The following is a 21,783-nucleotide window of genomic DNA, read 5'->3' as shown; positions in this document are numbered from 1 at the left end:
AGGTGGGGGATTGGGGTTTGATCTTAAGCCCATTCAGCTCAGTCATGCGACCTGGCAACATGGTGTAGAGCTGAATGACAGTGGAATGGACTCCCTTAAAAGGTGATGGATTCTCCTTCATTGGAAGTTTCTATACAGAGGTTAGATGGCCATCTGCCAGGGATTTGTTTAGCTGTGACTCCTGCAATGCAGGGGGTTGGACCAGATGAGCCTTGAAGTCCCTTCCAACTCCACAATCCTATGATTCTATGGAAGTGTCTGGAAATGTCAGTAGTATGAGGATTCACAAAGAAGGGTTGGTTCCTCAGGCTCCTTGCTAAATGGCTGTACACACCCACCTTGCTCTCCAGATCGGGAAAAACAAAACAGTCCTTTTTTAAAAAAAATACATTTTATTCCAATTTTCCAAATTCAACAAATTAACAAAACCAATCTTTTATACAAAATCTTATATTCACATCTTTTACCTTGCTCCGCCGAGCTATGACTTCCCCCCCTCCCTTCATGCGGGTTTCTTGTTAATTCCCTTTTTTGCAGTTCCTTTTTTGACATATTGGTCAATTCGTAAGGTTTATTTTAATCCTGCGACAATCTACAGTTTTTCTCCATATAGTCCACATATTTACTCCAGTCCTTTTGAAACCTTGTCTCCCCCTGGTCACGAATCTTGCATGTCAATCTAGCAAGTTCAGCATAGTCCATCATTTTTGTCTGCCACTCCACAATTGTAGGTAATTCCTGTAATTTCCATTTTTGGGCTAACAAAGTCCTAGCCACGGTTGTAGCATACATAAACAATGTTTGATCTTCTTTTCTCATCTCTCCTCCCATTATTCCTAACAAAAATGCTTCTGGTTTTTTTGGAAAAGTATATCTAAACATCTTTTTCAATTCGTTATATAAACTTTCCCAAAATCTTTTAACTTTTTCGCATGTCCACCACATATGATAAAATTCACCATCTTTCTCTTTACATTTCCAGCAACTTTTGTCACTCATTCTATACATTTTAGCTAATTTAACTGGAGTTAAATACCATCTGTACATCATCTTATATACATTTTCTTTCAAGGCAGTACATGCTGTAAATCTTAAAGTTTGATTCCATAATTTCAACCACGCATCATATTCAATATTATGCCCCAAATCTTTTGCCCATTTAATCATCACTTCTTTTGTCAACTCATCTTTTGTATACCACTCCAACAACAAATCATACATCTTTGCCAAAAGCTTTGTTTTGCCTTCTAGCACTTCTATTTGAAATTTGGATCTTTTATCCTCAAAACCTATTTTTCTATCTTCTTTAAGCACATCATTTATTTGATGGTATTCTATCCATCCTGTTAACACTCCTTTAATGTCATCAAAAGGTTTTAAACTCCATCCTTTTTCAGTTTTCGTCAAGATTTCCTCATACGTGGCCCGCCTCTTCTCCATATTTACTTTCTTAACTGTTAATACCTCTGCTGGTGAGACCCACCAGAAAACAAAACAGTCCTAATGGGAGAGATGGAAAGCAGGGGCCCATTCCATCAGCACTGCTGAAAGAACAGCTCCGTTGAGCTCCCCCTGAAATATTTCCATAGCAGCAAGTCGTTATAAGAACTAATGTGCCTGGATAGATTTTCCTGTTTCTTTCTCCACATCCGTTCTTCGTTTTTGCTGCATCTTTTAGAACATAAGCCTGCAGATCAGGCTGTCTCATAGGAGCCAACTTCTAGGGGCTATGAGGGCTGAGCCCCTGCAAAGTTGATGGGTATTCCCATTCAAATGGTGCGTGTGAACTGCATCATGTGAGCGATTATGCAAGGCAGGGATCACCTGGCATTGGGAGTCAGCTCTGTAACTGACAGCAGTATTGGTTACCCAACTCGAAGGAAGGAATCCTAGCAATGCAGTTAGAGGTGTGGTCCCAAGGTCTATAAAAGCTTGTTGTGCATTTCTAGCTGAAGCACCAAAAGCTTTGGCGGTCGACAGATAGGGACGTTGCCAGCCAAGAAGTATGGGGAAGTTTCCGAGACTGGTGAGCATTGCTTGCTTGGTAATAGGGAGTAAAACAATCCTCTCCATCTGGTGCTTTAACACAAAATCCAGAGTCTGTACCCTTTCCAACTGGTATGGCTGGGGAGGTGTAATCAAAGACTCATTACCATTTCTGCAACAGGGTCCCTCCAAGTCTCTCTCTCCAGCCACCCAATCAACATGAAAAGGAGACTTTTTAGCCACTGAAGTCTTCTCGTACTTGGTGCTGATTGGAGCCAAGTATGAGTGAAAAGAGGTGAGGATTGGCTCCTCGGGTCACTCTGGAAAAGGTGCACAGGAGGAACACCAAGGAGGAATTATTTTGTATGCTCCCATACTGGGCATTTAGAAACACTGGAAACACAATTTTCACAGGAAAGGTGGGCAAGCTATGTTACATACAACAGACTTTAAGGAAAACATGATTTAAGTCTCTTTGAAAGAAGATCTCAGAGCGTCCCAAATCATGTGTGTGCACAGAAGATCTAGCTTAAAGGCAACACATGGAGGGCCACACTGTTCTTTGTAATGCATCTCTATTATTATTATTATTATTATTATTATTATTAATACCCCACCCATCTGGCTGGGTTCCCCCCCATATTACTGTATGATTGAAAGATTATTGTATAATCTTAGGAGGAGACATGGCTTTGACTATAATGAAGGGACCCTGCGCTTCTGAATTTGCTGCCACCCTACTGTGTGGGTATGCCAGAATGGTGGCTGGTTGATTCTACCCCTCTTCTTCATTAAATGCATCCTCTCTCTCTCTCATCCCCTCAGCTTCTGCTGACTGTCCTGATTCTCCCAGCATGTGGTAAGTGAGTGAATGTTTCTGTCTTAGAACTTCTCCTGGCAACCAGCTTCTGGAGCACTCATCCGTATTTTCTTCAACAAAGCTTATGATTTAGGACAGGCATAGGCAACCTTGGCTCTCCAGATGTTTTGGAACTACAACTCCCATGATCCCTAGCTAACAGGGCCAGTGGGAGTTGTAGTTCCAAAACATCTGGAGAGCCAAGGTTGCCTATGCCTGATTTAGGAGAAACTGGGACCTCTTGGAATGTTGATGCTCTAAACCCTTCCATGTAGGCTTGAGCTATATATGTGTGTATAAATAAGCCATATATCATAAATACACCATTGTCTCCACTTTGCCTCATTTCCAAAGGGAAACACAGACCCTGCGCAAGCGCACCTGCAACCCCTAGAAACTCACACTGCTGTCGAGATTGGTGTGGTGTGTAACAGCATTCTGGCAACAGCAATATACAATATAATTGTCATTGTTATAACTGCAGTAAAGTAAAATGGGAAAGTTTAACTGTTATATGCCACCCCAGTCTCTGAATGTTGGTGTCAGGCATCAGGGAATCCAATCCCCCCACAGTAGGCTGCCAGGAATAGACAGACAAGGAAAGTTCTTACCAATGTCTTATTCAATATTTGCAGACAGAGGCTTGGAAATGCAGCCTCTTGGAGTAATGGTGTTGCTCCAAGTAATCTCCAACCCCCCCCTTCTCTCCTCAATCATCAACAGCACCACCCACCTTATGGTTGCCACTTAGGGCCATCTGCCTCCGAGCCCTTTGCTCTCCTACTTTCAGTGCTTGCCGGGTTCTGGGAAAGGCAGGGTCTGAAATGCTTTCTAGTGATAACGTGCCAGCCAGCTGCTCCGGCTCTGCCTCCCCCTCCTCTTCTCCCATTATTTCTCAACTTTGCCCCTCATCTACCTCTGAGCTGTGACCTCCCGAAAGCCACTGTTGTCAATCTATAATGTTTTCTTCTTCTCTGGAAGGTTCAGGCTGGGGAGGTGGTCTCCACCATTCCTCCTCTGTCCAGTCCCTGACAGGTGAGAGACTCCAGGGGTTCGTTCATTTACCCAGTGTTTTGTTTCCTTGGAATGAAGGTCAGCAGAGTCTGTGGTGTCTTGGGGATATATGGTTTTATTTAAGCATATATAGCAACCTGAGCATAGGGTGGAAGGGCTCACAGCATTAACATCCCAAGGGATCTCGCTTCTCCATTAGGTTTCCTGGGGAGCCTCAGGTCCAGCTTAGGTTCAACACATTTCTCTGTGCCTACTGCTTCCAGCATCTCTTCTTTAGCTCTCACATGCCACGGCTCACAAAACCAGCCTTGCTTAGGCGTATTGTTCTTCACATGGGAAGAGGGCCACCCATTTCCCTCAACAGAGCAACTTCTTTGGATATGCTGAAACGCAGCACTTAACTAGCCAGACCAGAGCCATTATTTGGAGAAAGAAACTGGTTTGGCAGACTTCCTCTTATACATTCTTGGAGGGGACCCAAGATTCCATGACGTCTCCCCAAACTCACAGCAGTATAATATCCCGTAAACACCTGGATGTCAGGGATGGGCGAAAGGCTGACAAGTGTGCACCGGGGGGAAGGGGACTGGAGTCTGACTCGGGAGAGGGGAGCAGTGATTTGTGGGGACTTGTACCAGCCAGGAGGCAGGGGAGCTTCAGAGCTGGAGGGTGCACAGGATGGGTCAGAAGAGGAGGAAGAGGCAGGCCCGGCGACTGAAGGGTCAGGTGTATCCCCGCCCTCTCCTGTGCCACTGTCTCCTAGAACAAAGAGCAGGTTGAAGAGGGAAGAGCAGAGGCAGCTTCTCCGCACGTACAGTCTCTGGCTTTGTGTGTACAGCCCATCAGGGAAAGATACTTAAGCTGGTGGAGGGGGCCAGCTGCACCTGTTACTGCAAGCTCTCTGTAGAGCATAGACCAGGGAATAGCTGCCTGGACCCTAGACTGAAAACTAAAGCTGTAAAAACTACAAAATAGTGTCTGTTCTTGCAATAAAGAGCTAACCATCTGCTGTGTGCATTCCTTTGGCTTGGGATCATCTGTGAATAAAGTCAAAAGTTGCTACAGGGGAGTGCTGGCCATGCCAGAGCATCTCAGAGATGCTATCCACCTATATTGGTGGTCACTCATCCAGGAACTGACCAGACCTCAGCAGATTTGGCTTCACCAAAGTGGTGGCGTTGTGTTCCTTCACACCATACCCTGGGACCACACTTGCATTGGCAGGCACATTTTGTGAATTTAAAGACCTTTTTTTCATTGCGATCTTACTTCCACTCAAAAAAGCTCCCCTTTCTCCAAAAGTGTATCCGGAGTAAAGGGTCGTGAATAGTTTCTGTCCGTCTCATCTCAGCTTCAACTTGCACGACTCGTTGGTTCGACCGGGACAACCCTTCAGGAGTGGGTGACTTTGAAACTCTCGCTGACCTGAGGAGGGAATATCCCACGGACATTTGCCCTGAACCCACTGGAATTGAAGCTCAGACCGTGGAGGGAACCCCAGCGTCCAGCACTGGGCAGATCTTTCATCCGTGAGTGATGCCAGGAACTAAGAACCATGATCATCCTTGGGAGGGGAGGGGAAGTTTAACTCTTTCTCTCCTTGCCATGGACCCAAGGAAAATAGATTCTTCGAAGCTGCTCTTTTGTATTTCAAAGGAAGGTTCTGATGGATCCCAGGTTCTGTTGGATCCCAGTTTTGTGCAGATTATCTCTCTACAAGTGCTTCTCTCTTTCCTGGTCACAGTTTGGTGAGTCAGATTATGTCTGTCGTTCTCTTTCTCTCCCCACTAGGTTTAACCCTAAAGAAGGATTTGCTTGTGTTAATAAAGAGCAGCACAAGCATTCCTGCTTGGATTACAGAGTCCGCTTCACCTGTCCCTCGAACTTCTGCTCAGGTGAGTCAACCAGGACATATTGTGGTGAGATGGGGGAATGATCTCCAAGCACTTAAACTATGTCTGTATAACACTAAACCAATTGCTCAAAAGTGAACTGTTTTTTACTTTTATACTATATAAGGTGGGTTGCTGACATGGAACTCACAGTGTGCTCAGAAAATGTCTCAATAAATATCCCTCCAAAAATCCACAGTGTGCAAGAGAGCTGCTTCCTCTGCCTGCTAACTTTGGCTGCATTTGCACAAGACTTTATTCCATTTCCCTGACATTTCTGCCATTATAAATTTCCGCATTGTACTTGAACTTTCACAAGGCATAAAAACCAGAAACATAGTAGAATATAGCACAGGTTTAGCGCTCATTTCCAAAAAAAAAAAAGAGGGCTTCTTCTGGAAGCAAATAATACAGAAATGGGAACTAAAATGGCTTTTACGTCATATGAAACCTCAAATGCAAGGTGTGGAAATTAACAGTTCGGGAAACAGTCTGGAAAACAGAACAAGCGTCCATGTGATAGCAGCCTAAGTCCTGCTCAAATCAGACCTCTTTGAAATGAATGGGCCTGAGTTAGTCATCATGACTATTACCTTTAGTGGGTCTACTCTGAGTAGGACTGACATTGGCTACAACTCCCGAAACAGGACACCCACAACCCCACTTCTTCTGAGCTGAAGAGTGCTGCAAAGTGCTTCTCTTGGGGAGCAACCCATTTCGCATCTGGAAGGTGACCTGGGGCTGTCAGCTGACTCTTGCTTTGCCACTGGAGACAAGATAGCATCCTCCGGTTTGTGGTGAGGGAGAATGGGAGCATCCTTGATTAGCAGGTGCAAGATAGGCAAGGCAGGACTTAACATCTCTGTTCTTCAGCAGAGGGCAATGGTTGGATTGCTGCTGCTGCTTCTGCCTGGAGCAAGAGTGGCCTTACTCTGCCCAAAGGAGCACCAGTCCTCTGTGTTTGTATGTGGAGTCACATTTTCCTCCTGGTAAAATATTGCAACCTGAGTGTATGGGGGCAGGGGGGGGGGAAATATACCAGCCCTGCTATTTAGGGAACTATTGCCTGTGGTTGTGGAAGAACAAGCGTGCCCGTGTTGCACAACCAAACATTTGCTCCAGCAGTTCCTTTTTCCTTTTCCTCGTGCCCTTGTAATGTGGCAAGAAAGGAGTAAACGTGACAGTCTGTGTGTAACAGGCTTCACAATGCCTCTCTAGTAACAGAGGACAACCCCCGTTTATTCCCCTGCTGAATCCCCCAGTCAAGCAGGAGTGGAACCAATTGAGGAACATAAGCAGCTGGCTGGTACTGAGTCAGACGCTTGGTCCATCTAACTCAATATTGCTTGCACTGGCTGGCAGCAGCTCTCCAGGGTTTCAGACAGGGAGCACCTCCAGGCTTACCAGGAGATGCTGAGGATCGAACCGGGGACCTTTCGCATGCAAGGCAGGTGCCCTGCCACTCAGCTACGCTTGCACAGCTCCTGTAAGGCTGATATCAGAAGGTGGCATTGCTGGGCGCTTGCTGAAGCCCACCACACTGCAAGGGCCTCAGTCTCCCTGCTGATTCCCCTCTGTGCTGCCACTGCCAGTCCACCTGCCTTGCTTGAACCCGCAAGGAGTGGTAAGGATGGAGCTAGCAGTACAGGCTGGACCCTGGCTAGGATGAGCAAAAGCCACAGGGGCTTGGAAGGACCCGTCACAGGCTCAACTGGCAAGTGAATGACCTGGGACACTGTTGAGCAAGTGGGTCCACTCAAAGAGCAGGGTGGCACTGAGAATGGTGTTTCCGCTTGCCTTTGAAAGAGTTGCGCATGGGCTGCAGCATCTGCACTGCTTGCAAAAGGTCCCAGGTTTAGGCGCTTGCATTTCCATGTATAGTTGGGAAAGACTTGGAGAGCAGCTGCCTGTCAGTGCGTGTGCTATTGGGCTTCATGGCGTGATGGTCTGACTCAGTATCAGGCAGCTTCCTGTGTTCCTATGTTCCAACTTTCTTGTCCTCGCATACCTGCAACCAACACTCATTTAAGTCTTGCCTTGCCTTTTCCCCTTCTTTAGGATGCACAACTCGCTGGTTTGATCGGGATAATCCGTCTGGAAAGGGAGACTATGAACTCCTTTCCAATTTGCGGAGTGAATATCCTGGTGGGATTTGTGGCGAGCCCCTTGCCATCAACGTACAGACTGTGGACGGGAGACCTGCAGTGAAAACGGGGCAAAGATTTTCAGTGTGAGAAGACACTTTTGTTGATGGCTGTGATTTTTTTAAAGATGCCTGATCAGACCATGCATTTGTGCTCTTGCTCAGAGATGTATTGTTCTAAAATCCTTGTGATACATAATTTCCTCTCTTTCCAAAGGTGGGCATGGATTCCAGAGGTGAGCAGGGATTCTATAGCCCCCTGAACCTTGATTAAATTCTAACACTTACTGGTTCCAGGACTTGAGAAGTGTCTAGCACCCACAAGCTCATAGCAATACTCAACTATGTAAGATGGGCACAATTCTATCTGTAACATGTCATTCCATACAGCACAACTTTTTATCCCTCTCTTACGCAGGTATGACACTACTAGAGGCTTTGCCTGTGTCAATACTGAGCAAGTACCTAGTCAGTCCTGCCTAGATTATGTGGTCCAATTCACTTGCCCAGAATCCTTCTGTTCCGGTGAGTGCTGCTATGTATTGATGGGATGTTCTCGGTGGGGATGGGGGTTCTTACCTAGAGGTGCAGGAGCGATTTTGTGGTTCACCTCAGGTGCCAATCTATCATAAAGACACCATAGTCTCACAAAACCAGCCCCACTAAGGCCCATTTTTCTCTACACGGGAAAAAGGCCCGCCCATTTCCTTCTGTGGCAACGGAACAACTTCTTTGGATATGCTAAATCACGGTACAGTGGTACCTCTGGTTACGAACTTAATATATTCCACAGGTCTGTTCTTAACCTGAAACCGTTCTTAACCTGAGGTACCACTTTAGCTAATGGGGCCTCCCGCTGCCACCACGCCGCCAGCATGTGATTTCCATTCTCATCCTGAGGTACAGTTCTTAACCCGAGGTACTACTTCTGGGTTAGCAGAGTCTGTAACCCGAAGTGTTTGTAACCTGAGGTGTTTGTAACCTGAGATACCACTGTACTTAACTAGCCAGCCAGAGCCATTACCTTGACAAAGGAACTGGCTTGGTAGGTTTCCTCTTATATATTATTCTCTGGCAGGTTTGGAAGGGGCCCATGGTTTCATCCAGTCTGACCCCCTGCTCACCAAACACATAACGGTATAATGCCCAATAAACACTCAGCTCATAGCTGTACATCTTGAATAAAGTGGAAAGCTGGACATCTTGAATAAAGTGGAAAAATAAAGTGCAATGGACCTACATAAATGGTTTCTCATCCAAGAACTAACCAGACCTGGACCTGTTTGGCTTTACCATTTTGTGCCATCACACCATGCCCTAGGGCCACACTTGCATTGTTAAACACATTTTGTGAATTCAAAGACCTTTTTATTATTGTTCCTTATTTCCACTCAAAAAAGCTTCACCAAAGTGATGGCGTTGTGTTCCTTCACACCATACCCTGGGACCACACTTGCATTGGCAGGCACATTTCGTGAATTTAAAGACCTTTTTTTCATTGCGATCTTACTTCCACTCAAAAAAGCTCCCCTTTCTCCAAAAGTGTATCCAGAGTAAAGAGTCATGAATAGTTTCTCTCCATCTCACCTCAGCTTCAACTTGCACGACTCGTTGGTTCGACCGGGACAACCCTTCAGGAGTGGGTGACTTTGAAACTCTTGCTGACCTGAGGAGGGAATATCCCACGGACATTTGCCCTGAACCCACTGGAATTGAAGCTCAGACCGTGGAGGGAACCCCAGCGTCCAGCACTGGGCAGATCTTTCATCCGTGAGTGATGCCAGGAACTAAGAACCATGATCATCCTTGGGAGGGGAGGGGAAGTTTAACTCTTGCTCTCCTTGCCATGGGCCCAAGGAAAATAGATTCTTCGAAGCTGCTCTTTGTATTTCAAAGGAAGGTTCTGATGGATCCCAGGTTCTGTTGGATCCCAGTTTAGTGCAGATTATCTCTCTACAACTTCTTCTCTCTTTCCTGGTCACAGTTTGGTGAGTCAGATTGCGTCTGTCGTTCTCTTTCTCTCCCCACTAGGTTTAACCCTAAAGAAGGATTTGCTTGTGTTAATAAAGAGCAGCACAAGCATTCCTGCTTGGATTACAGAGTCCGCTTCACCTGTCCCTCGAACTTCTGCTCAGGTGAGTCAACCAGGACATATTGTGGTGAGATGGGGGAATGATCTCCAACCACATCATAATAAGCCATGCCTGTATAACACCAAAACAATTGCTCGTAAATTAAAAGCAGGAGTCTTCAGTTTATATACTGTATGAGGTGTTGCTGACATGGAACCCACAGTGTGCCGCTCCTTTGTTAAACATGCCCCCTTAAACATGCCCACATCTTATTGGATGGCAGTGGTTGTATTAAAAAAGAGAGAGGCTGCCTTCACCCAATAATTTATTCCATTTCCTGTAATTGTTTATTTGCACATCATATCTGAGCATTCACATGACATAATTTAGTGCCCAAATGTCTTGGCCCATCCATCTGCTCCACATTTTACTAAGGGTGAAAGAGCAGTTGTTCTTCTTCCCTGCAACCCACTTCTGCACTAGTGGCAAGATAGTATCCTGCACTGCATGGAGGGTAGTGGTGGCAGCAGGCTAGATTAGGGGATGGAGAACAGGCACTGTGGGTGCTACATCTATCCGTCAACAGATAACAATGCCGGGGGGGGGGGGTTGCGCTATTGGGCTTCATAGAGCGATGGTCTGACTCCGTATCAGGCAGCTTCCTGTATTCCTATGTTCCAACTTTCTTGTGCTTCCCATACCTGCAAGCAACACTCATTTGAGTTTTGCCTTGCCTTTTCATGCTTTAGGATGCACGACCCAGTGGTTTGATCGGGACGATCCATCGGGAAGGGGAGACTATGAACTCCTTTCCAATTTGCGGAGCGAATACCCTGGCAAGATTTGCGCTGAGCCCCTTGCAATCAACGTACAGACTGTGAATGGGATTCCTGCCCTGAAGACGGGGCAAAAGTTTTCAGTGTGAGAAGACAATTTTGTGATGGTTGTGGAGTGTGAACTTTTTTTTATAGGTGCCAGATAAGGTTTCATGCATTGCACTCTAGCTTAGAAATGGGGAACCTCTATCTAGACCAGGCATCCCCAAACTGTGGCCCTCCAGATGTTTTGGCCTACAAGTCCCATGATCCCTAGCTAACAGGACCAGTGGTCGGGGAAGATGGGAACTGTAGTCCAAAACATCTGGAGGGCTGAAGTTTGGGGATGCCTGATCTAGACTGTCAAATGTGGCCCTCCAGGCCTCTCAATCTGGCCCTTGGAACTCTCCCCAGCCACACCCCTCACCACCCCTGCTTTACACCCTCTTTGAGTGCTTTTGTCCAGTTTCACTGGCTCCTTGAGCTGCAGCAGTGCCTCATATGGTGGGAAGAGATGTCCCTTGCCACAAGCATCCATTCAGCATTGCATTTACACTCGCCTTCTCTTATCTCTTTTAACGGTTTGTAACTGTTTGTTACCACTTTTTATTCTGCTTTGCATATCATGTTGGAGCATACATGAAAGGTAATTAGCAAACAGCAACAGCAATAATTGCTGTGTGTGGAAGACTGTGGCTTCTGCACCGTTGGCAAGAGTCTTGTCTATTGCACTGCTCATTTTGCCTCTGGCTCCACCAGCCAGTGGCTTGTGATTCACACCCTCCTTGAATATTTCTGCTGGCTGGGGTGTATCCTTGCACTCTCATAATGCCTCTTGCTTGTCTGGGTGGAGATGCAGCGGGTAAAAAAACAGCCGACTGCATAAAGGGAAAATTGACTTCAGTTGCTCTGTTCCCTTGTTCTTCTCTGTGTCTGTGTTTTAAATGTTGCAATGTATGATTTCTTTGTTTTCCAAAGTGCAGAGATGAGTGTGGCTCCTATTACATAGCATACATTTTACATAGCAAAAATGTAACTAAATTAAGCATGAATAATAATAATAATAATAATAATAATAATAATTTATACCCCGCCCATCTGGCTGAGTCTCCCCAGCCACTCTGGCGGCTCCCAGTTGAGTATTAAAACAATACAGCATTAAATATTAAAAACTTCCCTAAACAGGGCTGCCTTCAGATGTCTTTTAAAATTAGGATAGCTGCTTATTTCCTTGACATCTGATGGAAGGACGTTCCACAGGGTGGGTGCCCCTACCGAGAAGGCCCTCTGTCTGGTTCCCTGTAACCTCACTTCTCACAATGAGGGAACCGCCAGAGGGCCCTCGGCGCTGGATCTCAGTGTCCGGGCTGAACGGTGGGGGTGGAGACACTCCTTCAGGTATACAGGCTCAGTTGGTTAGACTGTGGTGTTGATAATGCCAAGGTTGCAGGTTCGACCCCCGTATGGGACAGCTGCATATTCCTGCCTTGCAGAGCGTTGGACTAGATGATCCTCGGAGTTCCTTCTGACTCTGCAATTAAGATGTGGAAAATAACGCCTGTAACATGCAATTTCATACAGCGTGCTTCCCCCCTCCCACCTGCTGTTATTCAGGTATGACACCACTCAAGGCTTTGCCTGCGTCAATGATGAGCAAGAACCTGGTCAGTCCTGCCGTGATTACAGGGTCCAGTTCACATGCCCAGGATCCTTCTGTTCTGGTGAGTGCCACTATGAGTTAATAGGATATTCTCTACTGGGTGGGAGTGGGCAGAGGGGATGGCAAACCTCCTTAATGATGGTTTTGCCAAATGCAAGATGGTTCTTTTAAAATTAGATTCAGAAGCAATACAGACACAAGTGGGTGAGAAGGTTACAGATTTTATTCGATGCACAGCAGTGCGGCCAACAGTCTTTGCTGAACTTCTGACTGGCATGCCCCCAAACTAGATATTTTATAGATACTGTGCCCTGTTAGGGCTAATACAGGCTCAACTACCAGCTCAAAGACAAAAAGCTAGGCCATACATCAAAGGCTTTTACTGACCGGTGTCGACAGTCCACACATCAAAGACATTTTTTACAAAGGATAGGGAAAGTAATAAAACATAACCAGAGACAGGAAGAGATAACCATGCCAGATCACTTATCTCCTCAAAATTACAATAATCTTCCGCATTATCCATACAATGATATATATATATATATATATATATATATATATATATATATATATATATATATATATATATAAGTACTGTAAGTGAATAGTTTCAGCTTCCTGTGTGGGTGGGCTTTTTTTGTGTGTGTGTGTAAATATTTGATTTTTCTGAGCATACAAATAACAAACATCAACATAAAAAAGACATCTTTGTAGTGTTCATTGTGAACATCTTGGAATAATTTATACATTATAGTGGGCGGGGTTAATCTTGCTATTTTACCATCGTGAATAAATAAATTAATAAAATTCTGCCAATTTTTGAGCATTTTAGTTGCCATAGGAATAGGCAACAGCCGGAAAAGGTAAGTTAAAATGTGATACGCTATTCATTTCCATGGAAGTGACTTTTCCCCAAGCCAGGATGGATTTATTTCGCTCCATATTTGCAAAGCTTTTAATTTTTTTTTTTTTAAAAAAAGGTCCGTAATTATGTTTTTCTACCACACCCAAATATTTCATGGCTTGGCCATGACTTTGTATACCTATGTTGTCTATTTTGTTTATTTTTGTGATTTAAATTAAAGCACAGCATTTCTGATTTCTTTAGGCTAATCTGAAGACCAGACCTTCTGCATCATTTTTGCCATGAGAGGCATTGCCTGCTTTTCTTAATTGTTAATTCAATAAAATCAGTGTATCAACCAGCAAACATTCCTAGGTAGCATTGTGTGTAATTAATTTGGACTCCTGTTGTTTTAGGGTCGTTTCTAATTACTTCAGCCAGTGGTTGCAAACAAAAGGCTAGAAAAAAAATCCCTCCTCTAGTCTGGGCTACTCCACCTGCCCTGCAACATTTTACAGCCTCTTTGACCTCAGTGCTTCTTGTTTCTCTCCTTCACAATACTTTATAAACAGGCCATTCAGAGAATGCCAGCAAGTTCCACCTGAATCTCCTTCTCCTTCTCCTTCTCCTTCTCCTTCTCCTTCTCCTTCTCCTTCTCCTTCTCCTTCTCCTTCTTTAAAAGATCTCCAAAAGGTGTGTTATAGCCATTCTAATTCATGGTTACACGAGGTTGCATTTAACTTTCCAAAATGCAGAACTGGAGAAAGTCAATGTGCACATCCCAATCAAATCTTCGCTGAGTCAACTGAGTCAAGTACCGTATTTCCTTCTGTGATGGGGAAGTGATCTGCAAAGCTTCACATTCTTGGGAGTCACGTCTCGTATTCTAGGTGTCCCCCTGACTATTTTTTGGGGGGGGAGGGAATTGGGGGAGGGTCCCAGCTCAGTAGGCCAAGCAAATGCCAGCAGGTATGGACCACGGATTAGGAACCCCTTTCAGCCACCTGAGGACAAAGGCCAGTGATGGGCAGGGACAGAGGTAAAACTGGGTGTGATTATTACCTTTTACAGTAGCTACATTCCAGCCTCACAGAAACCAAGGAGTTTATACACACATACACGTCTCCATCCACCATCCAGGCAAGCAATGGGGCATTATCACAGTTCAAGGACACATTTCACCCAAGCAAAAGCCCTTGAGGAGGGGAGGGGGCATGAGGGGCATGCCCACTGGGAGGGGGGCTTTCCTAGGGAGAGGCCCATGGGATGGAGAGAAAGGCCTGGACAGCCACATTTGAGCCCATGGACCTGAGAAACGAACGTGCTCCACCACAAGAAAGAGTTTCAAAGCTTTGCTGCAAACAGTCTTTAAAACAGTTACAATTAAATGTTACAAGATACAAAGGAACACATTGCTGTTAAGCAAGCAATGTGGTCCAGTCTTTTTTTTTTTTTGGCATAAACCCGTTAATTGCGCATCTGCAAGGAGCAGACATTCATGCCCCAAAACTGGCGGACCAAAGGATACCCATCCTGTTGTACGCAGACGATGCAGTCATCCTCTCCCAGACGCGGCTAGGCCTTCAAAGAGCACTTACCAAACTCACTCAATACTGCAGAGAGGAACAATTGATTGTGAACTATCAAAAAACTAACATTATGGGTTTTTCCAATAAAAGGAAAATATATAATTGGCACATTGACAAGCAAACCATCGAACAGGTACCTTGCTTTAAATACCTGGGAGTCGTTTTTCAAGCCTCTAAGAGGAAAACGGCCCACCTCAAATACATTTCGTCAATTGCGCAAAGAAACACATCAGCAATTGTAAGCTTCTACCAATCAAAGGGAGGGAATTATATTCCAGCTGCTCTTAAACTATTTGTGGCTAAACCATTAGCCCAATTACTATATGGTGCACCACTTATGCCTACTGCCAATCTGGACGCATACGAAAAAATCCAATCAGGGTTCCTAAGAACAATTTTCCAAACGCTGAAATGTGTGCCGAACGCAGCTCTTCGATTGGAAATAGGCCTGCATAGAGTTGACGCAAAGGTATGGCAATCTGCCTTTTACCTGGGTTAAACTACAGAGCCTAAGGCTTGCCGATCAGAAGGTCGGTGGTTCGAATCCCTGCGACGGAGTGAGCTCCCGTTGCTCGGTCCCAGCTCCTGACAACCTAGCAGTTTGAAAGCATGTCAAAGTGCAAGTAGATAAATAGGTACCACTACAGCGGGAAGGTAAATGGCGTTTCCGTGTGCTGCTCTGGTTCGCCAGAAGCGGCTTTGTCATGCTGGCCACATGACCTGGAAGCTGTACGCCGGCTCCCTCAGCCAATAATGCAAGATGAGCGCCGCAACCCCAGAGTCGGTCACGACTGGACCTAATGGTCAGGGGTCCCTTTACCTTTACCTTTAAGACTTAACAAGACACCCAGTGGCCTTCTCCCTCTGATACACTGTGACAAATTCCAATCAAGTTGGGAGAAGAGCATCCTTAGGAATCTGGCCCGATACGGACTCTCAGCAGGGCATCTCCTAAGTCTGGAAATGGGGAGGGCGAAAAATGGAATCAAGGAAAGAATCACCGACAACGAACTACAAAATGATTTTACCAGGCTCTCTACAAATTATCAACACCTATATGACCATCGAAAGATTTATTTGGCAAATTACCTTAAGTCGGTAGATAATCCTAAACATCGCTGGGCATTTGCTAGGGCCCGCTTCAACGTTCTCCCCTCAGCGCTATTAGCTGGTAGGTATAACAAGACTCCATTTGATCAAAGATTATGCCCATGTAACAACTAAGAGATTGAAACAATCAGGCACGTTCTGCTACACTGTTCGTTATACCAAGAGATGAGAAAAGAGCTAATTGAACCACTCCTAGCCCAACAACCCGGTGGATCAGGAGAAGCTTACACCAATTATCTGCTAGCTGATACAGATATAGAGACCACTAGGGCAGTAGCTAAATACTTGATGACAAGAATAAGACATGCCATGACAAAAGCAACCACCAAAGATAAAGTTCCTAGTTAACCCATAGCAGATGGAGAGGGTTACAGAGGCTCAGTTTTATAACAACCATGCAATATGTTATAAAATTTTAAAACTCTGTAGTGCTCAATATTATTATAACTTATGAACTGAATTGTATTACTCTTCTGCTGGTCTTTGACCGCATTAAAGTTTACTTACTTACTTACTGCTGGGAGGAGCACAGACAGAAGAAACACAATCCTGCAACTGTAGCAGCAAAACCAGACACCTGTATCTGCTCCAGCTGCAATAAAACTAATCCCATATAGGTCTGTACAGCCACAGCAGGCACTGTAAGTCTCCAACTGTTTGAGATTAACAAAGGGGCATTCTTCCTTTGTCTCCCAAGACAGACAGATGCCAACAACAGTTCGATAAAAATTTCTTCTCTCTACTCCCAGAGAGAGATCGTAAGCAACTTTCTTGTATCATCATTGTGGAGCTTAGCGTCTATTGCTGTTACTGCTGGCTCTGTCAGTGACTAAAGACACTGGGCTTATCGGGTTTCATCTCCTGCTGTTAAAGATCTCTCGGTTTTCCAAAAATGAGTCATCACTTAGCCTAATGACTGAAATGGAAACATCCAGCCTTTTCTACTGCATTTGCCAGAGTGAAACCTCCCGTGCCTAATGCAAGCCTCCCGTTGCAAATGCAAACCTTACAGCATAGCATTTCAAATGCAATGCACTCAAGCATAACATTTAATGCATATTAAACTGATATCTTTAACACCTCAGTGGTGGAGCAGGTGCTTTTGCATGGAGAAGGTGCCAGAAGCAAGGTGGACAAATGGCCTGATTCTGTACAATGATGAAGCCCTCCAGGACCCCTGCCAGATACACCCTTGTCTGGCCCTGCTCCACACTCTCCTTGATTGCTTTTTACCTGGCTTGAATGTGTCACTGAACTGTGATAATGCCTCTTGCTTGCCTGGATGAAGGACAGACAGACTGTGAGCATGTTGCTCTGACTTTTGCATGGCCAAGTGTGTAAGAGTCACATCTGTTGTGTTGCCCAATTTTGTCTCTGGATCCACCCACCAACATGGGCATATGACCCCCTGGAAGATTGCCCAGGAAGGAATGCAGCCTTCAGGCTGGGGGGAAAGCCCACCCTTGCTCCAGTGTCCTCCCCACCCCCACATTTTGTTAGCTTGTAATGAATGAACTGAGTCTCCTTGTGTCTCTACATGTGCAATTTCCATCACGTCAGAGGATTTGCTTTTGCACCAATGAGCAACAAGAGGGTGTCAACAACTCCTGCCAAGACTACAAGGTTCAGTTCACCTATCCCAAGACATTTTGTTGACATGCAATACATTGACGGGAACAGAGAGATGCTTTGTGTGCAGGGGAAGTCTCCTGCCTGTAACCATTAGGTACCGCTGCTTCCCAGTGTACACAACACGGAGCTACATGGAGCAATAATAGGACTCTTATCAGATATTAGGTACCTTCAGGCCCCAGGCCTTTGCTCAGCATTCAAACCAAAACAAGGGTGAGAAATAGGAGCATACAAAACTGACTTACACTGAGTCAGACCGTTGGTCTACCTTGCTCAGTATTGTCTATACTGACTGGCAGAGGCTCTCCAGGGTTTCAAGTGGCGGGTATTCCCAGTCCTACCTGGAGATGCTAGGAACTGAACCTTGGAGCTTCTGAATGCAACACAGATAAGTTGTGGCCTTGCTTAATTACACTGGTTTATGGCCAACTACATTCTACTCAGACTGAACCCATTGAAATTAATGGTCCTGGCTGTTAATTAAATGGGTCTACTCTGAGCAGGGCTAGCTTTCATGCCATTATTTTCAACTAGTATCTTGAAGCCCGTTAAATTAACGGGTGCTAGAACATGCAATTCCCCCCGCCCATTCCCCCCTCTCTCCCCCTCCCTTCTTTTCTCCACCCACACGTGCCGGGACTCTCCTGGGCTGCCACCGGCGCTGCTCCTCTGTCGCTGCTCCGCCTCCTCCTCCTCCGCTGCTGCGGTCCATGCCTAGGCAGGGGAGGGGGGAAGATAGGGGTGGCCAGGGCCCTCTTCCCTTCCTGCCCTCCCCCTGGGCTCGAGCCTGCTTTTGCGAAGGGTTAGTGGGGAAGAATGAGCAGCATCCCTCCGCTGCCACCGGCTTCTTGCTGAACGCAGCGGAGGCACGGGGTAGCAGAGGAGATGCTTCACGGAGCAGGGAAAGAGGGGTGGGTGGCGGGTGGCTGCCACCCGCCCCTCCTTCCCTGCTCCCTGTCAAACATCTCCCCCCCCCCCCGGGCTGCTCTTCCTCCCCCCCCCATGTGCTGTCCCCGCTTCTGTCTGCCTCTGACCCTGCACCGCGAGGGAAACAGTAGGCAGAGGGGTGGGGGGGGGAGAGCACACGTGTGCGTGACGCCCGCTTGCTGCTGGTCATCGGGGGAAGCGTAGGAGAGAAAAAAGGGGGGAAAGCAGCCTCCTTCTCCTCGCCTTTCCCAACCCACCCAGAGCTGAGCCCGCCACATGCCGGGTGGGGGGAGGGGTTGGGATGCGGCGATGGGGTGGGGGTGGGGAACGGCAGCGGCGGCGGAGAACGCGTGCTCGCGTCTCAATCCCTCACGGTCCCTTCCCCTCTTCCCCTCGCGCCATTAATCGGGAGATGAGGCGCGGAACGGCAGTTTGGAGGGGAAGCCGTTGAGGGAGAGAGAACTGCCGCTCCCCCCCCCCCCCCGGCTCTGTGTGCGTCCAGTCTCTGCGTCCAATCCCTGTGTCCGTGGGGCACATGCTCAGTAGCGCGGAAAACGGGACACACGGAATCTGGATGCAGAGACACAGGGACTTTATTACATAGGATGCCACATTTTTTAGAAAAAAATTCTAAAAATTATTTTCTTAAGAAAATGCAGTTCAGCTGATGACAGCTCCTGAAAAGTGTTGAGCAGAACAGAAATGCTGGATGCTCTCATCAGAGAGACTTCTCTTCCCACCTGAAGTTCCCCTTTATTACTGATATAAAATGTCAACAAAGCATAATGATAACAAAACAGACACGCATGAAGTGTAAAATATTGACTAGGCAAATCAAGCAAACAAACAGAAAAGAAAATAAACAGTGGGAGATATGAGATAACTGCAGCTCATCAATAAACTCGTAAACAGGAGGAGGTTAAGAAGATATATCAGAACACTCCTCGGGGCACAGAAAGAAGAGTTTTCTCCTGCATGTTAGATTTCCCATTTACTCTGTATCCACTCTGCTTCCAACACTGGTTTAGAAAGTGGTGTTACATGCGCAGTTTATATCTATGATCCATATTCTAACCTGTATCTATTGTAATAAAAAAAGTAAGGTCTTATATAATAAATGTTCATAAATGTACCAAACAAACACGTACATAAAAATATAAGCCACATGTCTGGAGCAGCCTGAAACCATTTTGACTCCCAAACTGGCCAAATGTTTCTCTGCAAGGAGGGAAGGGATGAGGGAACCTTCCCATTTTCTCAGGAATTAAGTGATTACCATCTCAAAGGAATGGCCAGACTACCAGAAAAGGCAATCAAATAAGGCATTATCATATAACCTGGCAGACAGGAAAAACAACAACATTCAAATTTCTGTTGTAGACTGCCTTTTCTGTGATATAGGTAGGTATGATGTATCTGGGGGGTGGTCTTGGGCTACACCCCTTCTGTGATCTATGTATGAGGTTTCTGGGGGTGGTCTTGGACTCCAGGGCGGGCAATTTAAAATGTCTATATAAGGGCAGGCACACCTTTGTTCTGGGTCCTCCTCTTTTCTCCTGCATGAGAGGGAGCACCCTGTTGCAACAGTTTAATAACAATCAGGCTTACTAGCTGCTTTGGTTCTCAGTATTCTCTGGTTGGCCTCTGTTATTCTCTCCTACCAATGGAGAACCTACAAATGACTCTATAAGGGCTCTTGTATACCCCATAAGGGAATAAGGGCAGATTTTGTTTACAACAGCATCATATTCTTTCTTGGAAATGCTGTATTTTGATGCATTTTCCCCAAACCAGCTTCCATGCGAATAGAGAAAAAGAACAACAAAGCTACATTTTACATCCCTAATGTGTATCGAGCTACAGGGGAAGAAACGGAAGTGAATTTGTTTGATGTTTAGGTACAAGTCAGTTTACAGAAGGGAGGTTGCATGGAGTTAAGACAGAATGAGGAACCTCTAGAGTCCCAGACTATCCTTGAACCTTTATCTCTATGCTGACTTATCTCTCTCTATCTCTCTCTTTGTTGACTAGGCTGATAAATCTTAGGTGCATCCTGTTTACAACTTCCTCCTCCACACACTTACTTCTCTCTATCGGACCTCAAGAGGAGAAGTTCACGTTGGAGTTAGCCTCTGAGAACAAGGGAGCAAAGAAGGCTGCCTTTTGTCTTCTCCAGATGTGCTAGTTAGGTTAGAGAACTATAAACTTTTTTCTACCTGAGTTACTTCCTACTATAAACTACTTCGTTATTTTTCTTAGTCTACAATCATCTCCGTGTGAGAGACTGCAACAGGTAGAGTCTGCTCTCTAACCAGATTCACTAGCCAAACGCCCCAAGCTTTGCATAGAGATCACAGAATGGTAGAAATGGTAGGGACACGAGGGTCATCTAGTCCAACCCCCTGCAATGCAGAAACATTGCGTATAGCAGGGGTCCCCAAACTAAGGCCCAGGGGCCAGATGCGGCCCAATCGCCTTCTAAATCCGGCCCGTGGAGGGTTCGGGAATCAGCATGTTTTTACATGAGTAGACTGTGTCCTTTTATTTAAAATGCATCTCTGGGTTATTTGTGGGGCCTGTCTGATGTTTTTACATGAGTAGAATGTGTGCTTTTATTTAAAATGCATCTCTGGGTTATTTGTGGGGCATAGGAATTCGTTCATATTTTTTTTCAAAATATAGTCCGGCCCCCCACAAGGTCTGAGGGACAGTGGACCGGCCCCCTGCTGAAAAAGTTTGCTGACCCCTGGCGTATAGGAATCGAACCTGTGACCTTCAAAGAGTTCTATCAAGTAAGTGGAGTCACACTTCTAACAGGATTGCCACGGGGGAAATAAACAGAGCAAGCAAGCTCTGTTGTATACAGGCTCCACGATTGTTGTCACGATCAAATATCGCAATTCTAAAACGGATTCAGGACCAACAATTTTTCTAATGACAGAAGCAAGCGCAATTCTCTGAACATGGTTAGAAGTCACTGTTTTCAGCCTGGGGAGAATGCCTCTGAGATGCCTCTGAGCGCGTACAGAGAACCGCCCCTCCTTAGCGATCGCTTATTCCGCGAGAGCGACGCCTCGGAGCGCGTATACTGTACAAAACTCTCCTCGAGATTGCGAGGAAGCGCTCTCTGGACATGCTCAGAGGCGCCCGGTGTATCCCCCTACTTTGGCTCCTTGGGTCCGTCCAATCGGGGAGCTGAGCGCGCTGGCTCCGGTGCCCAGACCTCCTCCCGGCCGG

General features: G+C 46.0%; 1 protein-coding gene across 1 annotated transcript; it reads left to right on the top strand.

The window, feature by feature from the left end:
• Positions 1-1,879: 1,879 nt before the first annotated feature.
• LOC118087701 (uncharacterized) lies at positions 1,880-13,655 on the top strand. Its single transcript, XM_035120626.2, has 11 exons — positions 1,880-2,026; positions 2,812-2,845; positions 5,211-5,388; positions 5,651-5,754; positions 7,810-7,981; positions 8,313-8,419; positions 9,487-9,664; positions 9,926-10,029; positions 10,716-10,887; positions 12,396-12,502; positions 13,553-13,655. The coding sequence occupies exons 1-11, from the start codon at positions 2,006-2,008 to the stop codon at positions 13,555-13,557; spliced, it is 1,182 nt and encodes a 393-aa protein (XP_034976517.1). The 5' UTR covers positions 1,880-2,005; the 3' UTR covers positions 13,558-13,655.
• The last annotated feature ends 8,128 nt before the right edge of the window (positions 13,656-21,783 follow it).

Source organism: Zootoca vivipara, chromosome 6 (genome assembly GCF_963506605.1).
Source record: "Zootoca vivipara chromosome 6, rZooViv1.1, whole genome shotgun sequence".
Taxonomy (NCBI): Eukaryota; Metazoa; Chordata; class Lepidosauria; order Squamata; family Lacertidae; genus Zootoca; species Zootoca vivipara.
This window is presented reverse-complemented; position numbering and strand designations above follow the sequence as displayed.

What these genes read in the sequence shown, in the direction of transcription:
- LOC118087701 (XM_035120626.2), top strand. Translation starts at nt 2,006, where the DNA reads ATGGGGAAGTTTCCGAGACTG. An exon ending in CCTGATTCTCCCAGCATGTG is followed by an intron (nt 2,846 to 5,210) that starts GTAAGTGAGTGA and finishes GTCTCATCTCAG; the next exon opens with CTTCAACTTGCACGACTCGT. An exon ending in CCCAGAATCCTTCTGTTCCG is followed by an intron (nt 8,420 to 9,486) that starts GTGAGTGCTGCT and finishes ATCTCACCTCAG; the next exon opens with CTTCAACTTGCACGACTCGT.